This window comes from Chrysochloris asiatica, unplaced genomic scaffold (genome assembly GCF_000296735.1).
Source record: "Chrysochloris asiatica unplaced genomic scaffold, ChrAsi1.0 scaffold00135, whole genome shotgun sequence".
NCBI classification, from domain to species: Eukaryota; Metazoa; Chordata; class Mammalia; order Afrosoricida; family Chrysochloridae; genus Chrysochloris; species Chrysochloris asiatica.
The window spans coordinates 9,041,213-9,055,992 of record NW_006408653.1 but is presented as its reverse complement, the minus strand read 5'-3'; the positions used below and the strand labels follow the sequence as shown (position 1 = coordinate 9,055,992).

The following is a 14,780-nucleotide window of genomic DNA, read 5'->3' as shown; positions in this document are numbered from 1 at the left end:
GTACATAACTTGTCCCTGTTTGCTCTAATATAGATACATGGATATATATATATCCACGGGAGAAAGATGAGGCTTTCTACTCCCGTAAGGATTTAACACCCTTGGAAACCCTGTACAGGGTCGCTATGGGTCGGAACCGACTTGAAGGCACTTAACAACAACAATATATATATGCATAAATAATTCTTAATCGATGTTATGTAGTCTCGGAGTACAGTAGCTCCATACTTATAAACTACAAGCTACAAGGTTTGCTGTCCGAAACTGCCAGCCACTCCAGGTCTTTGTGCTTTTCGTTATAGTATTTGACTGACTTCTCAAGCTGACCTTTAAAATTTTCTGTTCTGTTCTTTTACTTCCTCACTTCTTCCATTGGCTTTAGCATTTCTGTGCTGGAGAGGAAGTTTCAGTCTCTTCTGATATCCATTTTGATCTTTCCCTTAATTTTTTTAAAAATAAGTTTTTATTGTGAATTGAGTGATAGTTTTTACATGGGAGAACATCGGTATTATACTCATCATTTCATTGCAATAATTACAAAGTTCCGTGCATCATCATGCAACAGTATTTGCTTCTGTTTCCTTTTTTTTTTTTTTTTTTTGAGATTCACACAAAAGCACTTAGGAATATATAATCATTTAAACAACCAAAGGGCACATTCTGCCAGCCTTCCTCCTGGCTGCCAGCCTTTTTATTTCCATGCGTCTAAGGAGCTCTGGTAGCGCAGTAGTTACGAATCGGGCTGCGAGCCGCAAGGTCAACAGTTCTAAACTACCAGCTGCACCGCGGGAGAAAGATGAGGCTTTCTGCTCCTGTCAAGATTTACAGCCTCGGAAACCCTGTGCCAGGGTTGCTATGAGTCGGAACCGACTCCACGACACATAACAACAACAACAACAACAGTTGCTCTGTCTCTCCGTGTCCTCAACTCTGTCTCCATCTCTGGTGCTGCTGTTTCTCTGGATAGGGTCCCACATTCCGCTTGTGCTCTTCTCCCTTGAAGATCCTAGGGTCCTCTGTTCTTGAATTGTAAGATAAACAACTTTGCCCTTTTTTGTTACAAAGCTTCCACTTTTACAGTTGTGATAGTCAAAATTAGTTATGATGACAGTTATTCACTTGAATTTTAAGAATCTTATCCCCATCTCCTTTCACCAGACCCATCTAGACAATATGAAAACTATTCAGTGAGGAGTCTACCTTACCCCACACACTCTGAAACTAAATTCCCTCTTGAAAGCTTGTAAGCCAGTCACTTCATTTCTTTATAGCACACTCATTTTATGTAGCCAGTGTCTTAAGTTGCCCAACCCTATCAACCCTGTGTAGAGGGGATAGAATTGATACTTGATGTGAAGACTCGTTTCCTCTCAGTTGATATTTTGAGTTACTACATCCATAAGTATAGGTCATGTTCATCAAATTGTAGCAATTTATACTTGTTTCCTTTATATAATTTTTTTTATCTTCCTCCAGTTGAGATCTGATCATCAAGCAAACCATTGAGGCTAGGTTGAATGAGTGCTGTCTTCAGATTTGGGCATTCTTGTGTGTCTTCCCTCAGTTCATATCAGCTGGACGTTTCACTCTCAGGTCTAGCCCTTTGTGGCTATGTCCTTGTCCACGGACTCAGGAGTCCCCAGGTCTCACCATACTTCATACCAACCAGCCCTTTCTTTTTCTCAATTCATGTTTTCTCAACGATGCTTCTTGTGTGATGCTATTGATGTCATCTCACATCTTCCTGGTCTTTGGTCTCTAGTGTATGATCCATCAAATCTGTTCTTAAGATGATCTCTAAATTCAGGTGGGATATGTTCAACATCATATTTTGGCTCTGTGGACTTGTTTTACATTCCTTCAGCTTCAGCCTGAACTTACATATGAGTAATTGATGGTCTGTTCCACAGTCTTCCTCTGGTCTTGTTTTGACTGATGGAATGGAGCTTTCCCACCATCTCTTTCCACATATGTAGTCAATTTAATTTCTGTGTATTCCATTTGGTGAGGTCCATGTGTATAATCATCTTTTATGTTGTTTGAAAAAGGTATTTGTAATGAAGAAGTCATTGTTCTTTCAAAATTCCATCATGCAATCTCCAGCATAGTTTCTGTCACCAAGGCCGTATTTTCTCACTACTGATCCTTCCTCTTTGTTTCCAACTTTTACATTCCAATTGCCAGTAATTACCAATACATCTTGATTGCATGTTTGATCAATTTCAGACTGAAGAAGTTGGTAAAATTCTTCAATTTCATCATTACTTGCTCTAGTGTTGGTGAGTACATTTGAATAATGGTGGTATTAATTGGTCTTCCTTGTAGGCATGTGGATATTATCCTATCACATACAGCATTATACTTCATAACTTATCTTAATATTAATGTTATTTTTGATGATGAAAGCGATGCCATTCCTCTTCGATGTCATTCCCAGCATAGTACATCATGTGATTGTCAGATTCAGAACGGCCCATACTAGCCCATTTTACATTTCAGTTCACTAATGCTTAGTATATCTATATTCCATTTCATTTTTGACAATTTCCAATTGCCCTAGATTCATGTTCCGATTATTAATGGATGTTTACAGTTTATTATAAGGAGCTCTGGTAGCGTAGTGGTTACGAATCAAGCTACAAACCGCAAGGTCAGTAGTTCGAAACTCCCAGCTGTTCTGTGGGAGAAAGATGAGGCGTTCTGCTCCCGTAAAGATTTACAGCCTCAGAAACCATGTACAGGGTCGCTACGGGTCGGAATCAACTTGATGGCACTTAACAACAACAACAACTTAGCCAGGATGGCCCCCAACGACTCGATAGCACCTGACAACAACAACAGTTTATTATCTTTATTTTGAGTTGTGCCCCACCAGCAGATGAAGGTCCTCAGGACTTTACTCCATTTGCGTCATCATGGTAAGCTCTACTTTGAGGAGGCAGGTCTTCCTTAGTCACATTCTGAGTGCCTTCCAACCTGAGGGCCTCATCTCCCAGCACTACACCTGACAATAATCTGGTGCTCTTCATCCACTTTCAGTATTCAGTAGTCTGGTGCTGACAGTGTTCCACTGCTTTTCATAAGGTTCTCAGTGACTAAATATTTGAAAGGAGTCTGTCTCTCCTTCTTCCTAGTCAGTTTTTGTCTTGAAGCTCTTCTGAAGCCTGTCTACAGTGGACGACCCTGCTGGTATTTAAAATACACATGTCATAGCTTCTAGAATCACAGCAACACACAAGCCACCACAGTACGACAAACTGACAGCTGATGGACAAACTCATAGAAATCTATATTAAGCAAAATTATCACAGTGTGAAGCTAAAGTTTCACAGCATATCCTCCAGATCTGTAGCAATGGATTGTGTAGCAATGGATTGCTAGTCGCAAGGTTGGAAATTCAAACCCACCACACCCTCCTTTACACGGTCTGCAACACTTGTCTAGTACCAATTTGTGGTACTTTGTTGGCTTGTGTGATCCTGTAATGTTAGAAGCTTTGCCATTAGTATTTTAAATATCATCGGGGTACACCCATGGTGAATAGATTTCAGCTGAGCTTCCTGAACAGGAAGGAAGAAAGGCAGACTACTTCTGAATGTTTAGCCACGGAAAACCTTATGAATAGCAGTGGAACACTATCAGATACCACCAGAATATTAAATGTTGAAACATGATGAATGGCACCAGAATATTGTCAGATATAATACCAAAAGATGAGACCCTTAGGTTGAAAGGCACTCAAAATAAGATTGGAGAAGAGCTGTCTCCTCAAATTAGAGTTGACACTGATAGGTTATAAGGCACTTAAAGTAAGATTGGGAAATAACTGCCTCTTCAAAGTAGAGTTGATTGTGATGATGCAAATGGAGTAAAGTTCTTGGGACCTTCATTTGCTGATGGAGTACAACTCAAAATGAGGAGAAACAGCTGCAAACATCCATTTACAATGGCAACATGAATCTACAAAGTATGAATCTAGGAAAATTGGAAGTTGTAAAAAATGAAAGGGAATGCATAAAGATCGATGTCCTTGATAGACATCAGTGAATTCAAATGGACTGGTATTGGCCAGTTTGAATCTGATAGTCATATGCTGGGAATGAAAAATTGATGATGAATGAATGATGTTGCATTCATCATCAAAAAGAACATTTCAGTACATTTTAGAATATAGTGCTGTCTGTGATAGGATGATATCTATATTCCTACAAAGATGATCATTTAATACTACCATTACTTAAATTTATGTACCAGTCTCTAAAGTCAGTGTGATGAAATTGAATAATTCTGACAACTTCTTCAGTCTGAAATTGATAAAACATGTAGTCAAGATGTATTGATAATTACTGGCTATTGGAATGCAGAAGTTAGAAACAGAAGAAGGATTAGTAGTTGGAAAATATGGTCTTGGTGATAGAAATGATGCTGTAGATTGCATGATAGAATTTTGCAAGACTAGTCACTTTTTCATTGCGAATACCTTTTAGAAAACAAACAAACATAAAAGTGGACTATACATATAGAACTTAGCAGATAGAATATAAAGAAATCGTATTGCCTACATTTGTGGAGAGGTAGAAAAGGTTCCGTATCAGCCAAAATAAGGCCAGGAGCAAACTGTGGAACAAGCCATATAAAAGTTCTGGAGGAAATTAAAACATATCCATGTGAGCAAAAATTGGACATCGAACATACTCCATCTGAATTTAGAAGTCATCTCAAGAACAAATTTGAAGCATTATACACTAATCACCGAAGATCAGTAGAGTTGTGGGATGACATCAAGAACATCATACAGGAAGAAAGCAAAGGGGGTCATTAAGAAAACGAGAGAAAAGAGTAGACCAATATGGATGTCAGAAGAGACTCCGAAATTTGCTCTCCAGCATAGAAATGCTAAACCAAATGAAAATAACTGAGAAATAGAGCTGAACAGAAAATTTCAAAGGTTAGCTTGAGAAGACAAAGATATAATGAAATGTGCAGAGACACGGAGTTGGAAAACCAGAAGGAAAACATGCTTATCATTTCTTAAGCTGGAAGAACTGAAGAAAAAATGGAAACTTCTTGCAATATTGAAGGATTCTGTGGGCAGTACATCTAATGATACAGAAAAGCATCAAAAGAAGTTGGAAGGAATACACAGTCACTATACCAAAAAGAAATGGATGATGTTCAACCTTTACAAGTGATAGAATATGATCAAGAGCCAGTGGTACTGATGGAAGCAATCCAAGGTGTGCTGAAGGTATAACAAAGTACAAGGCTCTGGGAATTGATTAAATACAAATTGAAGTCTTTCAACAAACTAATGCAGCACAGGAGGCACTAACTCATGTATGCCATGAAATCTGGAAGACAGCTGCCTGGCCAGCTAATTGGAAGAGATCTATTTTTGTGCTTATTGCATAGGTGACCCAATACAATAGAATCTATTGGGCAATATCATTAATACCACATTCAAGGACAATTTTATTCAAGATAATTTTTGAATGACTGCAACAGTGTATTGAAAGGGAAATGCCAGAGGTTCAAGCTAGATTCAAACAAGGATGTGGAATGAGGGATATCATTGCTGATGTCAGATGGATCTGGGCTGAAAGCAGAGAATACCAGAAAGATGTTTACCTGTGCTTTACTGTGTAAAGGCTTTTAATTGTGTGTGTCATGACAAGCTATAGACAACATTGTGTAGAATGAGTATTCAGGAACAGTTAATTGTGCTCCTGAGGAGCTTGTACATAGACCAAGAAACAGTCGTTGGAGTATAACAAGGATACGCTAAATGGTTTAAAACTAGGAAAGGCATGCAACAGGGTTGCATTCTTTAACCATACTTATTAAATTTGTATGCTGAACAAATAATCTGAGAACCTGGATTATATGAAGAAGAACATGGGCATTAGGATTGGAAGACTCAATCACAAACTGTGATACGCAGGTGACACAACCTTGCTTGCTGAAAAGGAGAAGAAGTTAAAATAATTACTGATGAAGATCAAAGACCATGTCCTTCAGTATGGGTCATACCTCAATGTAAAGAAATAAAAGCCTTACCACTGGACCAATAAATACTATCATGATAAACGAAAAGTTTGAAGTTGTCAAAGATTTTATTTTGCTTGGAGACATTGTTAACAGTCATGGAAATAGCAGTCAGGAAATCAGTAGACATGTGCATTAGGGTTATTTGCTGCACAAGAACTCTTTAAAGTGTTCAGTATATGCATTTAGTACTAAGATACGCCTGACCCTAGCCATGGTTGTTTCAGTGAAAGTTCTTAATGAATAAGGAAGATTGTAGAACAACTGATGCACTTGAGGTATGGTGTTGGAAAAGAATATTAAGGTACTCAAGGACTGCTAGAAGAACAAACAAATATGTGTTGGATAAAGTATATTCAGAATGTTTCTTAGAAGTCAGTATGGCTAGACTTGCTCTCTCATACTTTGGGCATATATTATCAGGAAGCACCAGTCCTTGGTAGAAAGAAGTACATCACACTAGGTAAAGTGGAGCGTCATTAAAAAAGAGGAAGATGGATTGGCATAATAGCAGCAGCAGTGAGCTCAAGCTTAACAAAGATTGTGAGGATGACACAGTATTTCATTCTGTTACACATAAAGATAACTGTGAGTTGGAACCGACTCAATGACACCTAACAAGCAACAACATTAGTTGGAACTGACTAGATGACACTTAAAAAAAAAGCACAACCCTACTCCAAAAATTCTGTGCTCTTCAATTTACACCATTCCACAGTTTTGCTATTCTGGAAGGATTATGTTTCTTTGAGCTTGGTTAACAGAAAGGCATCTGAAGGGCTAAATTAAGGTGGGTGAAGTAAGGTTTCTCAAGGAAATTCTCCTAGGACAACCATTACTACTCTGAAAGAATGATCAGGTACGTTGTTGATAAAAGGAAATAATTCCTTAGTGCAACTTTTCCGGCATTTTTCTCTCCAAAGCAGTTTTCCATTTTCTTAAAACTTCTTTCTTTTACGTTGGGAGAAATCTATTAAGATTACCCCTTAGGTATCTTTACCCTCATAAACAAACAAGCAGTCTCCATAACCTTGGGAGGTGACCTCTCTGCCTTGAATTTTATTGGTCTAGCAGATTCCCAAGGAATCCACTATTTAGATGAGACTCTTTTGACGACTTAGACAAGTATATTGCTATAAGAACTTGTCTGAAGCTATCCATTGACTGCAGAAGAAATCCAAGCTTATAAGGAATCCTGGTTGTGCTTGTAAGATAAGCGCTGAACTGCCAACTGCAAGGTCGACAGTTCAAACCCACCAGATAGAAAGATGAGACTGTGCTCCCTTAAGGCTTTTGTTGTTGTTAAGTACCCTCATAACCTTGCAAACCCTATACAGCCTCAGAAACCCTATACAGCTTGCTGTGAGTTGGCATGTACTTATTTGTTGGCAGGGTTTTGTGCTTTTGTACGAAATGGAACCTGTTAGCTGTACTTTTCTGCTTACTCTTGTATATTAATTTTAATTTTGGTTTTGAGACATGGTTCTCAACTACATGTCTTGGTGTGGTGCTTTAGGTAGGACAAGCACTGGATTGCTCATCACAAGGTCAACAGTTCAAAACTACCAGCTACTCCTTGGAAACCCAATACATAAGTCGGAACTGATTCCACTGGCACTCAACGACAATAACAACTAGTATAGCACAATTGTTTTTAAATGGAGAAGAGCAATTGATAGTAAAAATAAGATTGTTGTTAAGTGCTGTAGAGTCCGTCCGACTCAATAGAGACCCTTTACAGCAGAGGTGGGGGACTTTTAAGGCCCGCGAAATCATTTGATTTGGCCCTGCCTAGGCAGTTGCGATTCCCGCAATCACATTGTTGTTGTTAAGTGCTGCCAAGTTGGTTCTGACCTATAGTGACCCTGTATAGGGTTTCCTAGGAGTGGTTGGTGAGCTTGAACCACCAGCCTTGTGGTTCAAACTGACTTTGCAGTTCAGCTCATTAATCCACAGTGCAACATCAGGACTCCAGTTAATTAAATGTTATAATCAAATATACCAGCCTAATTTTTAAGTTGATAATTTTGTCTGGCCCACTAATGCTGTTCTAAAATGTCCGAATGGCTCTTGGCAGAAAAAAAAAGTTTCCCATCCCTGCTTTACATGGTTTCCGAAGAGGGTCTGGTGGATTTGAACTACCGATCCTATGGTTCAAACCAATCTTGTGGGTCCGTCTAGTGCTATAGTCTATAGTGCCACACCAGCAGTCCAAAAATAAAATTAAAAACATGTTAGTTTTTAACAAGCATTTATCTGTAGTCTAGTAGACTAATAAAAGTGAGACTTACTCTGTGCCAGATACTTTGCTAAACATGAATAAATTTTTATAATTCCAGGAAGTTTGTTGTTGTTGTTATGTGCCATTGAGTTGGTTCTGACCCATACCAACCCTGTTTCCAAGGAGCAGCTGGTGAGCTTAAACTGCTGACCTTGCAGTTCATACCAACATTATAGTCTAGTGAATTAACCCACAGGATATTGTTATTAACTCCTTTAGGTTAAAACTTTGCTCAAGGTTATGCAAGTAATAGAACTAGAATGTGAACCCCAGCTGCATGACTAGAGTTAGAACTCTTGCTCAGAAAACTAAATGCTGCTGTATTAGTTTAACACCTAATACCTATCCTGTTCAAGGTATGCACATTTATTTATTTGACTTTAAAATATAATTCTGAGATAGGTGATACTTTGTGAAAACAAATTCAGAGAAGTTACGTACTTCCTAACACCATACAAGTTGAGTTCAAAACGTCTGGGAAAAATCAAATGAAAAGATAAAGACACTTTTCTATAAACTTTTTGAAGCCCCTAGTATATCTTACAAGGAGCTCTGGTTGTGTAGTGGCTATGAATCGGGCTGCTAACCTCAAGGTCGGCAGTTCGAAACTACCAGCTTGTTCCATGGGAGAAAGATGAGGCTTCCTGCTCCCATAAAGATTTACAGTCTCGGAAACCCTGTGCAGGATCACTATGAGTCAGAACCGACTCTATAGAACTTAACAAGAAGTGTATCTTATAAATGGTAGAGATGGAAATAAATCCAGATCTGCCTAATTCCAAACCCTCTTTTTCTTTTCAGTGCTTTTACATTGTCTTCACACTTGTATTTAATACAGCTTTTAATGGTTAGTGAATGTTGATAAACTTTTAATATTTTTGTGTCTTGCAGGGATTTATCAAAGATGTTCACGAAGACTCTCTCACAGTTGTTTTTGAAAATAAGTAAGTGTTTAATAATAGATGCCTTAATTTTAAAGACATACTTGCTTTTTGATGTCCTATTGCCAGTGAGAAAATTATTTTGCATTTGGAAAGGGACCTTTGGTTTTCTGATCACCTTATGAATTTAAGTATCTCAGTTTGACAATCCTTTATTTTTGTCCCACAATTTACTTATCACTGTTTTCAAAACTTATGTTTTGCCCAAGCACATGGACTGAATATTAGTTTATGCAGCAATAGATGCCACATATGAGATCATAATACACTTAAATTTAAAAAACCCATAATGTTCAAATGAAGCTTCACACCAAAATGGTTACTGGTAGTCAGAATAGCTGTGTTTGGTAAAATAGAGGGTCAGCAGAAAAGAGGAAGACCTTAAGTAGTTGGATTGACACAATGGTTACATTTGTTGTTATTGTTAGGTGCCATCGAGTCGGTACTTGACTCATAGTGACCCAGTGCACAATAGAATGAAACACTGCCCATTCCTGGGCCAACCTCACAATTTGCTACACTTGAAAAACATTGATGCTGCCACTTTGCCAATCTATCTTGCTGAGGGTCTTCCTCTCTTTTTCTGACCCTCCACCTTACCAAACATGATATCCTTCTCCAGTGACTGTTCCCTCCTTTTACAGTATGTACGAAGTATGAGAGACAAAATATGGCCATTGTGGCCTCCAAGGTGCACTCTGGCTGTACTTCATTCAACACAGATATGTTTGTTCTTTTGGCAGTCCGTGGTACTTTCAATATTCTCTAACACTGTAACTCAAATTCATTAATTCTTCTATGGTCTTCCATATTCACTGCCTGACTTTTGCATGCATATGAGGTTACTGAAAATACCATGGCTTGAGTCAGGCGCACCTTAGTCCTCAAACTAACATCTTGGCTCTTCAACACTTTTAAAAGGCTTTGTGCAGCAGATTTGTTTGATTTCCTGACTGCTGCTTCCATGAATGTTGATGGTTGATATAAGAAAATTGAAGTCTATGACAATGTCAGTCTTTTCTCATTGATAAGAATGTTGTTTATTGGTCCAGTGGTGAGGATTTTTGTTTTCTTTACAACATTAGACTCAAACATAGCAGGGACTTATGAGTATAGGGCAGGACCGGGTAGTGAATTGTTCTTTTGCACATAGGGTTGCTGTGAGTTATAACTAATTGGACAGCAGCACCTAACAACAGCCAAATAAGTATTAGGCATCTTTGACTTGCTTAATATTAATAGGAAATGCTATCAATTTTATAGCTATTGTAAAGACTGTCGTCATTATGTTGAGTCAGTTCTGAGTCATAGCGACCCCGTATAGGGTTTCTGAGTAGTGACTGGTGAGTTTGAACCATCGACCTTGTGATTCAACCTGACCTTGGGGGTCTACTGCTGTATGCCACAGATCCACACCAGGACTCCATTGTAAGGACTGTTATTGTGAAGTGCTGTTGTGTCTGTTCCCACCCATAGTGACCTGTGTACCTATACAGGGAACAGTTGGTGAACTGTTTCCAAGGAACGGCTGGTGAACTTGAACGACTAACCTTGCAGGTCAAACAACTTTGCCCACAGTGCCATACCAGAATTTCTGTTGTAAAGACTAGGTGTTCTTAAAATTGTGATTTCATATGGGAAAGTTAATATATTGGTCCTGGTTAAAAAGGGTTATGAAAGCACCATTTAATTGAAAATCAAAAAAACAACTGTTGTGTTTCCACTTTTATAAGCCGCTTCAGTAACTACATGAAATCTCTGCCCAGCAGCTGCTTCATGGAGAAACAACTGCTGAGATGATGTCTGTCTTTCAGTAGCTGCTGTTTAGAAAGTAATGGTGAAAAGAAAACACTCAGTATTTTGCCTCTCAGCTGCTACTTTGAACATGACATTAGCAAAGAAGCTCTAGGAAATATGTTTTGTGCTGGCTTACCTTCCAGGTATATATAAATGACAATAACTTAATAGTTAAAATTTCTTTAACTCAGTTGTATAAGTGGTATAAACACAAAAATTGGTAGTTTGATGGTCTCAAGTAGGTCTACTAGGTTCATATTTGCCAAAAAGATTAAAAGTAAGCTTTGAGTTTTAATTAATAGTTTACACGCTCAGTATAAAAAATTCAATGTAAGAAAATTAAATCTTTTGTAATTAAAATTAATTTTGTAATACATGAACATGTGTTTTGTTTTTGACAAGTCTCATCTAGTTTTTAAGTGTTAGAAATAAGTTGATCCCATGTCTGTTTATTGGATATGTATATAGATAAGACATTAATTTAAATCTGAGCAAACATACTGCTATGAATGTGCTCTAGCTCATTAGTAGAATGATGTGTGTATTGTTCCCTGTTCAGGTTGAGTAATTAGGAAGGTATTGTAAGGTCAGCAGTTCAAACTTACCAGCCGTACCTTGGAAACCCTATAGAGGCATTTTACAACAACAATATTATAGTTATTAACGGAAAAGTTAATTATTTACCCCCCAAAAATGAAATTATTTCATCAAGAATCATAAAAAGCTGTTCTAGCTTTTTATAGTTGACAGTTTTCTTTTACGGGAAGGTAAATAAGTTAATTTGTACAAAAATCAGTCCTACAAAAGGATATCATGCTTGGTAAGGTGGAGGGTCAGAGAAAACGAGGAAGATCCCCAGTGAGATGGATTGGCAAAGTGGCAGCATCATTGGGCTCTCCAGCATGGCAGTGATTGTGAGGTTGGCACAGGACCTGGCAGTGTTTCGTTCTGCTATGCATAAGGTCACTATGAGTCATGACTGACAGGATGGTACCCAACAACAGCAACAACCCAAAATTGGGGTGTGGGAGCTACAAAGGCGAGAAGTGTCTGGCTTACATGCTTTCAAGAGGGAGCCTAGTTCTAGACGGGACAAGGGAAAGTAGAATCTCCACTGAATGGTTTCCAGTCTGTTGGGATGGGTGAGATGGGGATAAGACTCTTGTGGTACAATAGTGAATAATTGCTATCAGGACTGACTGTGAGGGTTGGAAATGTAAAGGTAGATATCTTGTAACAAAAAGAGGGAAGTGATTGATTTTGCAGTCCAGGAGTGGAGGTCACTGGCACCATCAAGTGATAAGAGCGGAGTGCGGGACCCTACCTAGAGAAGCAGTGTCACCAGAAATGGAGGCAGAGATGATGACATGGACACATGGAGCAGCTGGAGACACTGGACTTAGGGAGGGAGAGGGGCGGTGTGCTGATAGTCGGGGTGCAGGTCTGTGGGGTGTACCCTTTGGTTGTTTGATGATGCATGGAGGGGATTGTAATCATTGCAATGAAACGAAATGCAATAGGATGAATGTAAAACTAATGTTCTCCCATGTAAATCCACATAATTCAGAATAAAAACTTAAAAAAAAAAAAAGTAAGTCCTATGCACTGACTGGCTGTACGACTTTCATATCAGGGACTCTTATTCCTTTGCATTTCCAATTGCAGTTGGCAGCCAGAACGCCAAGTTCCATTTAATGAAGTTCGGTTACCACCGCCACCTGATATAAAAAAAGAAATTAGCGAAGGAGATGAAGTAGAGGTATGTATTTTTAATTTTATTTCTTTTTGTTGTTGTTGTTTTTGAACTTTGGAAAATCTGTTTAGCTGATGGAGAACAAGTCTAATTTCGTGTCTCATTCTTTCTGTTGTTGGTAACGTTGTGTAATAATACAGTGGTGCTTGAGTGTTGATGTGGCGCTGTGGGCTAATGTGTCAGACTACAAAGTTGTTTGAACTGCAAGGCCAGTGGTTCAAGCTCAACAGCTGCTCCTTGGAAACCCTATACAGGGTTGCTATGGGCTGGAATCGACTTGATGGCACTTAAAAACAACAACAGAGTTTTGGAGGGAGAACTGGATTTATGTTCTAGGCATACCATTTTTAGCTCTATGGCTTTGTGGTCAATTTAATTACTAAAATAAAAACCATTTAAGTTAGACATGATAATGCATTTGGAGTCTTGGTGTGGCGCTGTTGAATAAGCACTGGACTGCTGACAGCAAGGTTGTTGGTTCAAACCTACCAGTCACTCCTTAGAAATTCTAGAGCCCATATGAGTTGGAACCGATTTGATGGAATTTAATAGCAACAATTTTTATTTATATTGATCCTTAATATAATTCGTGTGGCTCTGAGTGATTAGCTGTGGACTGTGAACCAAAAGGTTGCCAGTGCAAACCCACCAACTGCTCTTTGGAAACCCTGTACAGGGTCGCTATGAATCGGAACTGACTCGATGGCACTTAACATCGTCATCAATGTTGAATAAAACTAGGAATGACTGTGGAAAAACAGTACAGAGAAGCAAAACAGGAAAAAAAAAAAATCAGGACTTTGAACCAGTTGAAATGGTTCAGTCATGGTCAACACAGTGAAATCAAAACAGACCTGAATTTGTAAAATGTGACAGTACCAGAACTATAGCTGGGATGGGGAAAATTACAGGGTCGAAGCCCTAGAATGAGAGATTCAGAAGAGGCAGGGATATTGGATTATTGCCAGGACTGTGGAGAAAGGCATCACACATTGAAAGCAGCTGCTAGTTTTGAGTCTTACTGTTGTTTCCAATTTCGGTGGTCAAGAGATTTGATTGCAGTGCAACATATGCATTGCTATTATACCTACATATTACAAAAAAGGATCTGTTTTCAGTTTACTTTTGTCAGCTTTGATGTTAAAAAAACTGGTTCGCAGCCTTGAAAAAAAAATCTGTGATAATACTTGCACTCAGAAATGAAAGTCTCTCTGTATTTTGCATAGCTTCCCAGGCTTTTTGTTGTCTGTCTTTTTAAAATAAAAATGGGATCATATATAAATAGCTCTGTAGATTGCTTTTTGTTTTTCTTCAATATTTTTGTTGTTGAATAGCATGCCTACTGCTGGCTATAAGAAACTTCAAAAGTATTTGACAAATAAAGGTGTAATGAGTGTGATAGAGATTAAATAATTGACTTTTAGTTTTAAAGAAATAGATACCATTCCTCTAAGGTATGCAAATATGCTAAATAGATTTCTCATATTTAGTTGGTGTAACAATATTAAAAGGAATAGAATTTTATTACCTAGTAATAAAGTATTTTTTTCTCTGGGGTAAACGTCCCTGCTGAAAACTGCTTTTTTTTGGTAATGAATAGTTACAGTACATACTCTGTTCTAGACACGACTTTGTTCTAGTTGTTGTTGTTGTCAGGTGCCATTGAGTCGGAACTGACTCATAGCGACCCCATGCACAGCAGAACGAAACATTGTCCGATCCTGGGCCAACCTCACTACTGCTGCCACACTTGAGTCCATCAATGATGCCACCTGGCCAATCCATCTCGTTAGTGGTCTCCCCCTTTTTCTCTGACCCTTCACCTTACCTAGCGTGACATCCTTCTCCAGCGACTGTTCCCTCTGGATAATATGTCCAAAGTATGAGAGATGAAGCTTAGCCATCTTGGCCTCCAAGGAGCACTCTGGCTGCACTTCTTCCAAAACAGATCTATTGGTTCTTT

The 14,780-nt window shown here is 38.6% G+C and overlaps 1 protein-coding gene across 5 annotated transcripts in view; it reads left to right on the top strand.

The window, feature by feature from the left end:
- FXR1 (fragile X mental retardation, autosomal homolog 1) overlaps positions 1–14,780 on the top strand; it is a 105,923-nt gene that overhangs the window by 37,030 nt on the left and 54,113 nt on the right. For 2 of the 5 annotated variants that reach the window (XM_006869819.1, XM_006869821.1), the window contains exons 2-3: positions 9,218–9,270; positions 12,730–12,823. In XM_006869819.1, coding sequence (XP_006869881.1) covers positions 9,218–9,270; positions 12,730–12,823 — 147 coding nt within the window. Of the gene's footprint in view, positions 1–9,217; positions 9,271–12,729; positions 12,824–14,780 lie in introns of those variants that run through there. The other 3 variants (XM_006869823.1, XM_006869822.1, XM_006869820.1) reach the window with 2 other exon arrangements.